Source organism: Passer domesticus, chromosome 27 (genome assembly GCF_036417665.1).
Source record: "Passer domesticus isolate bPasDom1 chromosome 27, bPasDom1.hap1, whole genome shotgun sequence".
NCBI lineage: Eukaryota > Metazoa > Chordata > Aves > Passeriformes > Passeridae > Passer > Passer domesticus.
In genome coordinates, this window is record NC_087500.1 from 3,565,832 (window position 1) to 3,577,146 (window position 11,315).

Consider the following 11,315-nt stretch of genomic DNA (forward strand, 5'->3'; position numbering starts at 1 on the left):
CGGGGCGGGGGGAGGCTCGGACCAGCTCCTCCCTGCTACGGCCACACCACTCCTGGGTACGACGTTTGCTCAATATTTATTTAAACTTCCCGCCTAGGCTCTGCTTTTCCCCACTGCTGTCCTTTATTTCCTTGTCCGTTTCTCCCCTTTAACGTTTCCGTCTGCTTACGCGGGGTTTCTGGCTTCTTCTTATGGCTTTTTATCTCAATTCCCTTTCTCCTCCTCTTCCACGTTCTCAGTGGTGGTTTTTATGCTTTCACTGCTGAAAAGGCGATCTGGGAAGGGAAAAGGAAACTTAAGCCAAGTCCTAGAAGTCAGCAGTTGGACACAAGAAAAGCCCCCGGGCTCCCTTACCCTCACCAGGAATCTCTCACTGCCCTCCAGGTCCTGGGCTGCACTGAGGGGAGCAGCCCCGTGCCCTGCCAGGACCTTCCCCGAAGGCCAGGAGGTGACACCGGGCCAGCCTGCAGGGGACACTCCGGGAGTGCTGCTGTCCCTAAGCTGGGCACGCAGCTGAAGCAATCCTGGACCTCCACCAAGATTTTAATTCAGTATTTGCAAGGAAATGGGTGCTGTGGGAATTCTAAGGTGCTGCTGATGTGCAGAAGAGGAGAGTGGATTTTTTCCCATTTTTGGGTGCAGAGGAGTGAACAACAAGTACCTTCACGTGAGGGATTCATCCCATCTTCGTGGCCTTTGTTCAGTTCTGCAATGAAGCTTTTGCTCACACTATCCAAGGCCTGAAAGGAATGAAGTTCTTAACAAAAGCCCCAGGAACGCAGCTACATACCCAACATTTTCCTGTTTTCTTTTGCTGTCTGCTATCATTACCAAATCCTTTTTTTATTATAAAATTACATTTTTCTGGCATTACTGGCTGGGGAATCCCAGCTGGGATAACAGCTACTGACAGAGGCTGCCCAGAGCTCCTCCTCCCCTCGGTGCCCCCCTTACCGCAATGATGCCATTTTGAGCAGATTCACTGGGCACAAGCCTTGCCTTCTCCAGAGCCCTTTCAAAATTCAGTATTGCAGCCCGGTAATCTTTCAGTTTCACTGGAACAGACGAGGATGTCAGCTGGTTTAGCCCAGGAGAACAGCAAGAAGTAATCAAGCCACTCTTGATCTGAGCAGTTACTTTGGCTGTTAAATCCTAAAAATGCTTTCAGACCAGCTTCTCCACCCTGAGAGCAAAACCCGTGCCCACATCTTTACCTTGTGCCTGTGCCACCAGCACGGTGGCGTGGAGCTGCCACTCCACATCTCCCTCTTCTTCTGCTGACTGCAGGGACTTCTGGCCATAATCTTGGGCTACTTCAGCTTTATCCAGCTCGAGGTAGCACCGCCCAATTTCATGGAACAGCCAGGCCTTCTCCAGGCTGGATTGGGCCAGTGGAATCTTCTCCTCCCAGCTTCAAGCAGAGTAAGACAGACAAACCTTTACCAACCCTCACTGGGTACAGTTACAACTCAAAGGGTAGCAAAGGGTTCAGGTGTGAAAATTCCCCCAGGCCTGGCTGCAGTGAGAACACACAGCTGAAAAACCACGGCCTGGGTCGCTGCAAGGCCTGATGCCTGTGCTGCTGGGTGTACATACGTGTTGATGGCCTGCTGGAACTTGCCAGTTCGGGCGTACACGTGGCCGATGTTGTCCAGGGCCCGGGACACGGCGTCTGTCAGAGTGCTGGGACAGGGAGACAAAGGGATTGTGGCACTGACATCCTCCTGTTCCTCACTCTACGTTTCTTCATGGTCCCCTTGGTGCTCCCCATGCCCTCAGAGAATTGTTAGGAAGTAAAGGGCACAGGTCAGGCCGAAAGTCATGAAATCAAGGTTCATTTTTGATTTTATCTACAGCTCTGGCAGCTGACCCCATGAGACGCAGGGGAAATGGTTTCACTTTGCCTTCGATTATTATTAATTTTTGTGCAAATCTGGCAGCCCTTGGGAAAGTCTTTCCCCTTTTCTTTGCCTCTGTTTCCCTTTGTGGGAACAACTCATGGATGATTTCTGTTTTTCAAAGCAAAGACCCAAAAAGGTGTCTGCAGTGTGTCTGATCCTGTGCTTGGACCGAGCTTTGCTCCATGCTACAGGCAGCTCCTTCTGTAATAAAACCCCGCGGGCTTTAATTTTTTCTTCATTATCCTCGTTCTCATCTTCAGAAGCAGCTTTGCCTACCCTTAGTTTAGAGATGGAAAAGCCTGTGCGAGGAGCAGATAAATGCCACGGGAGTCATGGAATCACAGAGCGGTTTGGGTGAGAAGGGACCGTAAGGATCATCCAGCTCAAATCCCCATCACGGGGTCATTAATGTGAGTAATTAACGAGTAATTAGTGGCGTCTCCATCTGCAGCCGCCAGAGAGCGCAGCCCGCCCGTCACCGCCGCTCCTTCACTGCACCCGGGTTTAGCGAGGTCCCAAACCTGGCATCTCCTCCCTCTCTCCTGCTAATTCCTGCCTTTACCTGCCCTGCTCGGGGAGTGCGACCACCAGGAGAGAGGCAGCCTTTTCCTAAACCAACATTCATTTCCAAAAGGATTTTTGAAAATGAGAAACAACCACTCAGTGACATTTGCACTACTGCCAAAAAAGTCCCACATCACTTCAAGGCACTGTTCCGTGAGGTCTGCTATGCTTTGCAAACTCTTGCTACATCTAAGACTAAGTTTTGCTCCATTTTGTTCAGCTGGAAGAGCCGTGGGATGTGTCTGGTGCAGACAGCTAAGTGCACCTGGAAGAGACCTTCATTTCAAGCCATGCTTAATGGTCTCTATGAAAAGAAGTTTAAGACAAAATGTAGCAGAAAACTGGAGCAATTTCAACCCTGATCTTCCTGAGAAGAAAGTACTTGCTCAAGATTAAAGTGCTGAGACTGGGACTTGTTTTCTTTTGCTTTGCTACAGAAGAGGTTTTGATGTGCCCTGTGCTGTGGGTCCTTAAAAATCTGCTTCAGGTTCCTTATTTTGAAATAGTGAAGATAAAAATTCACCACAGACCCTAATACTTGTGCACAGCTGAATGTGTAACCCTGTTAAACTTCCCAGGTGAGAATTACTTTACCTAATGCTAAAACACCCCCACAGAGGCATTTTCCCCTTTCTCCACCTACCTGAACTTCCCAGAACTTACTTCTGCCTGGCACAATCCAGATCCATTTTATGGCTGTGCAAAGCTGCCTCCATCTGCCCCATTGCCAGCTGTGCATCCCCAATGCAGCTGTGGAGGTTCCCAATCAGTTCATTCTTGTTGGGAACTTCATCCTCTGACCACGCTTGTATCTTTTTCAGCAGACGCTCAGCTTTCCTGCAGCTTTCCTCAGCAGAACCTCTGGCCAGCACTGGGGACAGGGAGCAGAGTTGGACACTGGGGTGTGACACAGACATGGAGAAGTTGTGAATTCCCCATCTCTGGAGGTGTTCCAGACCAGGCTGGATGGGGCTTGGAGCAACATGGGATAGTGGAAGGTGTCCCTGCCCATGGTGGGGAGGGTGGAACGGGATGAACTTCAAGATCCCTTCCAACCCAAACCACCTTGAGATTCTGTTACTCAGGAATTGAGACCTGGCGAAGCGGCTGACCCCGAGCCAAACCTCAGGAACAGAGCTCCCCACACCAGCGGCAGGCCCTCATCTTCCAGCCAGGCACCTACTCAGCTCGATGTCCTCCATGTCCTTTGCGATGGCCCTGGCGATGTCGGATGGTTTCTGTCTCCTGTCGCGCGCGCGGCGCTGCCGCAGGGCCCGGCGCTCGTGCAGCCGCGCGTACATCGGCTTCTGCTGCTGCCAGAAGTCCCGCCGCTGCTGCAGGTACGAGATGCCGCCCAAAACCAGCTCCATGACTTTGACCCCCTGCCTTGTGCTGCTCTGCATCAAGTCTGGGGATAAGATAAGGTAGAAGCCAGGTGAGAATCAGCAGACCTGAGCTGCAGCTCAGTGGGGAATTGATTTTTCTGTTCTGACACAGACAGTCCTGGACATGGAAGTGTCCCGTGCTCCTCAGAGCTGAGGTGATGGGGGAGCTAACAGTCAACTCTGTGGCATTCACATTTTCTGAAAAATCCCTTCACCCAGGATTTTTCTCCTGGGAAGCTGAGAAGCCCCCAGAGAAAAAGGGAAAGTATTATTATGTCATTTAATTCTCCTGTGTTTTGTTTGTCTGGAATGTGTTTGGAGATTGTTTACCCACAGGTGATTGTTTCATTAGTCTCTGGTGTGAGTTGTTTTCACTCTTTGGCCAATCAGTGCCAAGCTGTGTCAGGACTCTGGAGAGAGTCACGAGTGTTCATTATTATCTTTATAGCACTGTATAAGTATCCTTTCTGTATTCTTTAGTATAGTATAGTATTCTTTAATGTAATACAATAAAATAATAAATTAGCCTTCTGGGAATATAGTCAGATTCATCATTCCTTCCTTCATCAGGGCACCCCACAACTACAATAAACCCTGCTATCCATGTGGTTCAGTGAGCTGAGCTGCTGTTCCAGCCTCATATCTGCTGCCTTCTCTGCTGATCAGAGCCAAAAAGGGGCCCAGTAAGTGGGGCCAGCTGTGCTGAGCATGTGTGCTCTGGGACAGAACATCTGTATGGCACATCTGTATGGACAGGGCACTTTGAACAGTGCTGTGGATCAGGCAGATGGAAACTGAGAGGGCTTTCACCTCCCTGCAAACCAGACTGCCCACATGTGTAATTAGTGCTGGCAACACTGTAAAACCTGTGAGCAAACCAAACCTTCATCACTTCTCTATTTCTAGTGAAAAGTTCCCTAGAAATATGACTAAAGGAGCATCATCATTGTGCCTTTTTCTAAAATAAGATACTTCTCCAATTCCTCCATCTTGACCTTAACAGCATTTATAACAAACCCACAGAGGAGTCACAGCTCCATGAGCAGACACCTGCCTGTCTCCCCACCACTGTGAGCTCTGGTATAACTAACTAAGAGTCACGGGGATTTAAAAGAAGAAAAGAAATAAAGAAGAATTAAAAAAAAGGGATGACAGAAAAATAGAATCTGCTGAGAAGGAGAAACACCTTCATCCTTGAGCAACTTCTCCAGATATGCCTTGTCAGCATAAAGCTGTCCCAGAAGCTCTTGCTCTGTTTTTGGACTCTGCTTCTTCGTCTGTTTTTGATCCTTTTGGTCCTTTGTTTTGTTTTGCTGTTTCTGCTTGTTATTTTTGCTCTGCAGCTAGAAAAAAACAAAAGGAGGTGGGGGACATCAGTGGGGAACACTGGAATGAGCAGAATTCTGTTTATACTCCATATAACACAAGTTATTTTTTAAATAAAAGCAAAAAGTGTCTCACCAGCTGCTTTGGCCATAAGCAACTGAAATTCTGTGCTCCCTGGGGACCACAAGGGTGTTACACAAAGGGTAACAACTAGTTCTGGCCTCTCAGAGGAGCAACACTACTGCAGTGGAGCACCCAAAAGTGAAGCAATAAAGAAAGTGTCCATTATCAAAACTGTGACCCTTAAACATCAGGTAAACCCAAAGTCAATATTGGAGCTCGCTGTGCCCTCTTTGACCCCTGGGCTGTTACTCATTAGATGGGTGGCTGGCAACACCCCCAGACATGGGCTGGAGGAGAAATTCCAGGTTTTGCTCCTGCATGGTGGCTCTTCCTGCCCTTCTGCCTTCCCCTTTAAATTCTGGGTGGCTTGAGCCAGACCTGCATTAGAAGCAGGTGACAAACACCCTCATGGCAGGCCAGTGTGTTTTAATGCCCCAGAGGCCCTCCAGCAGCCCCACTGCTCCCACAGCCACGTCCCTGAGGGGACTGTCACTCCTCTGGTGCCCATTTCAGCATTACAACAACTCCAGAAGCTTCTCCAGCCAGAGCCCTGTGCTGTACCTCTGCCTGCCTGCTCACAAAGCACAGCTCCTCCTTGCTCTCCAGCTTCACCGAGGATGGATCTGCAGACAGAGGAGCTGTGTTAGTGCTGCACAGGGGGCTGTCACTGAAATGCCCATAAAGGTGACAAGACCAAAATGTTCAGTTTCAACCACTTTTCTCATCCCTTCCCATGGAATAGGGGGTGTTGGTGTGTTCTGGTAGCAGGGAATGCCACCAGCTCCTCTCGGGATTTCAATTCACACGGCACCAGGGGTGAATATTGCATTCACTGTTGCAATATTCCTACTGACAGGGCACATCCTGCATGGAAACTGAAGGAGAAGGTTCCTCTGGGGGATCACAGCTGGAGCACAAAATGGAAGGAAAGGTATTTTAAAGGTTTGTGCGCTGGTTAGGCCAAAAGGCCCATTGTGTTTTACACCATCTGTCTGCACCCTGGGAGGAAAGAGTGAGGAACAGCTCTTTGGTTTGAGGGAAGGACAGAGCTGCCAAGGCTGCTGCAGAATTCCCTCCAGCAGCCCCAGGGCCCAGAGCAGCAGCACAAACACGGGGGGTCACAGGGGCAGGTGTTCCCATCCATCCAGGGGAAGCACAGCCAGGGAAGCAGCGTGGGATGTGCCCTGCTCATGTGTGTGCATTTCCCAACTGTTCAAACATCCACGTGCTTCCATGCTTCCCTGCAGCTCACAGCTATTGACTGATTGAAAATATTTTTAGTTGTATATCAGTTAAGTAGTAGTTATACTAGTTTAGTTATGTTTAGGTAAATAACAGTTTTCTATTTTTTAAATTAATTTTTCTGCCTGCAGCCCAGGGGGTCCAAAGGTGATTCTTGGCTTGGGATATTGAGCTGGGAAGATTTCACCTGGAGCTGTGATGATATCTGAGCACTGTGCTAAGCTCAGGAAGCAGCAGGAATGGAGCAGAGCAAGCCAGATCTGGAAACCTTCCCTGTTTTTTTAAACACCTATCCCATCTGAAAGCGCTGCAGGCTCTGGTGCCACTGGCACCTGTCAAACCCTGGCACTGGGGGAGGGCTGAAGTTTTGAAATTTTGGCAGAGGGAGGCCCTGGCCTAGCTGGGAATGTGTGTGGGGTGTGAGTGGGGCGTGCCAGGAGCTGGGCAGGCTCCAACCCACCCCACAGGTTTGGCAGCCCCAGAGGAGCCCTGCACACGTGTTGCACTCACATGGCACAGGAGGCAGCCCAGGTGAGGCGTGTCTGTGCCCCACACTGGGACACGTCCTGTCCACGCCTGCTGGCAGGGCTGAGAGAAAAACTAAGTGAAAAGGGATGAGTTCTCTGTTTGTTTTAAACCCCACGAGGTCCTTGGCCTTTCCTGTCTCTGCAGGACCTGCTCAGTGATCTGAGCCAGGCATGGTGAAAGCAGAGCTCGTCACAAGAGTCAACAGTTTCACTGCTCTTTTGCAATGAAATTTGGAGGAGAGTCAGGATTTCAGGAGGCCAGTCTGAGGTGGCATGGCACATTGCACTCCAAGCTTTGAATACAGGGATAAAGGTCTCAGAATGGGTTCTGTCATTAGTGCTGGAGGCAGATCATAGAATCATGGAATCCCACAATGGTTTAGATTGGAAGGGACTTCAGAGCTTATTCCATTCCCTGGAATTGCACCTCCCATGGGCAGGGACACCTTCCACTACCCCAGGGTGCTCCAAGCCTCATCCAGCCTGGCCTTGGACACCTCCAGGGGTGGGGCAGCCAAAGCTTCTCTGGGAAACCTGTGCCAGGGCCTCCCCACCCTCACAGGGAAGAATTTCTCCCCAATATCCCAGGCAACCCTGCCCTCTGGCAGTGGGAAGCCATTCCCCCTTGTCCTGGCAATCCAGGCCTTTGTAAAAAGTGTTTCCAACTTCCTTGTCAGCTCCCCTCATGTGGGAGGCCACAAGCAGGTCATGGATTAGATGAGCTGCTCTGGTCTGTATCCTCTGGAAAGTTTCATGATGATGATTTTGGAAAATGGAGCATCAGGATTCACCTACAGAACTAAAGGATCAGGCACTGTGTATGAACAGCATTCAGGGGAGAAAGAAAGAACAAAAAGAAGAAAAGAGCAGGGTTGGCTCTCTGTGCAGCTTCTGCATTTATCTGCCACAAAGAACAAGAACCCAGAAGCAGAGAGGCTCTGCTGTGGGGCTCTCGGGTCACCTGCAGAGCTGATTTGCCACCAGCTGTGCCCTGAGCAGCCCTGTCCAGGCTCATGGGGGCCCAGGGACACTTCTTACTCCCAATGCAGTTGATAATGGCCTCCTCAGCCTTGTTGATGCCCAGCTGGAACTTGTGCAGGTCAGGGCGGAGCCTTCGGCCTCGGTGGTAAAACACCAGTGCAAACTCAAAGTCCCCCATGGCATACAGGGCCTCTGCTTTCTGGTAAAGCCCCTAAAAACAACATTTGGGGAAAGAAAATGAGGGAAATTTGGATGGATCTTAAAGAATTCCTGTCATCAGTGCAAACTCAAAGTCCCCCACGGCATACAGGGCCTCTGCTTTCTGGTAAAGGCCCTGAAATGACATTTGGGGAAAGAAATTCATAAAATGAGGGAAATTTGTATGGATCTTAAGGAATTTCTGTCATCAGTACAAACTCAAAGTCACCCATGGCACACAGGGCCTCTGCTTTCTGGTAAAGCCCCTAAAAACAACATTTGGGGGAAAAATTCATAAAATGAGGGAAAACTTTGATGGATCTTAAGGAATTCCTGTCACCAGTGCAAACTCAAAGTCCCCCATGGCGTACAGGGCCTCTGCTTTCTGATAAAGCCCCTGAAATGACATTTGGGGGAGAAATTGATAAAATGAGGGAAATTTTGATGGATCTCAAGTAACTCCTGTCAGAGCCCAGGGCTGTAACAACTCGCACACATGAAACCCCAGACCTGGAGGTGCCTGAGCAGCCCAACAGCTCTGAGGGCAGCAGAGATCTCAGGAGGGTTTGGAGTCCCCTCACAGCTCTGCCCAGCCCCTGCAGGGTGTCACAGCTCCCTCGTGCCCCCTCAGCTGCTCACCTCATAGAACGTACTGTCAATTTGGAGCGAGGCTTCAGCATCCTTCAGGGAGTTCTCTGTGTCTCCAAGCCTCAGGAAGCACCTGGAGCGGGTGATGAGGCAGTGCTTGTCTCCTGCCCGCAGCTTCAGAGCCTGGAACCAGACACAAACACACAACGTAGCCACGATATTTTATAAAAAATCCTCTGCTAGGATTTTTCTCCTATTTTACCTGAGAAGTCTCAAGAAAGAAATGTAAACAATTAACTATCTGCTGCTGTGGAATGCAACAGGTGCAGCTGTGATTGGTGCATTTGGTTGTTGTTAATTTTTGGCCAATTAATGGTCAGCTGGCTCGGACTCTGAGAGTCACAACCCTTTGTTAATCATTCCATTCCTGTTCTTTCTAGACTTCTGATAAATCATTTTCTCTCTATTATTTTAGTATAGTTTTAATATACTAATATAATATAATATAATATAATATAATATAATATAATATAATATATTATATAATTATAATAAAATATAATATATAATATTATAATATATAATATTATACAGTTATAATATAATATTATAAAATATTATATCATATGATACACAATATAATATATGATATTATATGAAAATATATGATATAATTATAATATAATATATTATATAATGATATATAGCATTATATGATCTTAATATCATATTATATTATATAATATACGATATGATATTATATGAAAATATATAATATAATTATAATATATTATATGATAGAATATATAATATGATATTTGATATATGTTATATTATATAATCATAATATAATTATAAATAATATTATATAATATATGATATATGATATAGTATATATGAAAAATATATTATATAATTATAATATAATATGATATATAATAAAATATGATATATAATATAATATAATACAATATGATACAGTACAATATAATATTATATTATATTAATTATAGAATTATATCATATTATATAATATTATATCACAATATATCATAATATAATATATCATAATGTAATATGATGTAATATAATATAATGTAATATAATTTAATGTAATGTAATGTAATATAATGTAATATAATGTAATATAATGGAATATAATGTAATGTAATATAATGTAATGTAATATAATGGAATATAATATAATGGAATATAATATAATGGAATATAATATAATGGAATATAATATAATGGAATATAATATAATGGAATATAATATAATATAATATGATACAGTACAATATAATATTATATTATATTAATTATAGAATTATATCATATTATATAATATTATATCACAATATATCATAATATAATATATCATAATGTAATATGATGTAATATAATATAATGTAATATAATTTAATGTAATGTAATGTAATATAATGTAATATAATGTAATATAATGTAATATAATGTAATATAATGGAATATAATGTAATGTAATATAATGTAATGTAATATAATGGAATATAATATAATGGAATATAATATAATGGAATATAATATAATGGAATATAATATAATGGAATATAATATAATATAATATAATATAATATAATATAATATAATATAATATAATATAATATAATATAATAATCAGCCTTCTGAAGCACGGAGTCAAGATTCTCATGCCGGGAGCCCCCGTCGGACCAACAACACGCGCGGGTGTTTGGTGCCACAGCTCCCACGCGGATTTTGGTGACGGTACAAGGATTTCACCGAAGACTCTCGAGGACGCGTCCCTCCGTGTCGCCCCTCCTGCCGCGGGTCCCCGCCCGACCCGAGCCGGGTCCCGCCGCCGCGGCCGCCCCAGGCCCCTCCCGCCGTGCGCATCCCGGTGCCCTCACGTCATTGAAGCAGCCCAGGGCCTTGTCGTGCTGGCCGCGCCGGCTCAGGCTCGTCCCCTCGGTCATGAGGCTCCCGAAGGAGACCACGGGCAGGTCATCGTCCGCCATGGCTGCGCCGCGCCGCCGTTGCCAAGCAACCGTCACCGGGCAACGCCCGCTTCCGGCGGGCCGCCCCGCCCCGGAAGTGACGCGCGCCCCGCCGGTGCCCACGTGCGGTGCCGGTGGCGCGGGGAGCCCCGGTCCCGCTCCGGTGCTCGCTGTGCCCTGACCCGGCTCGGTGCTGCCGTGCCTCAGGGCCCGGCCCCGTGCCCGCGGGGTTCTGTTCCGCGGCCGGGAGGGCCGGGAGTGCGGCCGGTGCACGGCGGCTACCGAACACCGGGCAGAGCCGGTTCCTCCGTCCCGGCCGTGCGCTCCGCAGGGGCAGCACGAGGGCACGTCCGTTCCACCTCCCTGCAGCCGGTTATTCGGTACTTGGGAGTACTGTAGGACAGGGAGGCTCGGTGCCCGCCGCCGGCCCCGGTACCGGGATCCGCGCCGGGCGAACGGCGAGCGCCGCTGGCTCACTGCCGT

General features: G+C 47.1%; 1 protein-coding gene across 2 annotated transcripts; it reads right to left on the bottom strand.

Moving 5' to 3' along the window:
• Positions 1–57: 57 nt before the first annotated feature.
• ODAD4 (outer dynein arm docking complex subunit 4) lies at positions 58–10,906 on the bottom strand. 2 transcript variants are annotated; one of them, XM_064400066.1, is made up of 12 exons: positions 10,746–10,904; positions 8,887–9,018; positions 8,107–8,260; positions 5,861–5,922; positions 5,037–5,193; positions 3,649–3,873; positions 3,129–3,336; positions 1,597–1,683; positions 1,215–1,411; positions 955–1,055; positions 662–740; positions 58–275 (listed from the first exon to the last, which is right to left on the bottom strand). In XM_064400066.1, the coding sequence occupies exons 1-12, from the start codon at positions 10,851–10,853 to the stop codon at positions 205–207; spliced, it is 1,581 nt and encodes a 526-aa protein (XP_064256136.1). In that variant the 5' UTR covers positions 10,854–10,904; the 3' UTR covers positions 58–204. The 2 variants fall into 2 exon arrangements, with proteins under 2 accessions (XP_064256136.1, XP_064256137.1); XM_064400067.1 differs by lacking the exons at positions 5,861–5,922; positions 8,107–8,260 and having other exon boundaries at positions 10,746–10,906.
• Positions 10,907–11,315: the final 409 nt, after the last annotated feature.

What these genes read in the sequence shown, in the direction of transcription:
- ODAD4 (XM_064400066.1), bottom strand. Translation starts at nt 10,853, where the DNA reads ATGGCGGACGATGACCTGCCCGTGGTCTCCTTCGGGAGCCTCATGACC. An exon ending in GCTGGTGGCACAGGCACAAG is followed by an intron (nt 1,056 to 1,214) that starts GTAAAGATGTGG and finishes CGTCTGTTCCAG; the next exon opens with TGAAACTGAAAGATTACCGG. An exon ending in GATGAATCCCTCACGTGAAG is followed by an intron (nt 276 to 661) that starts GTACTTGTTGTT and finishes TTCCCTTCCCAG; the next exon opens with ATCGCCTTTTCAGCAGTGAA.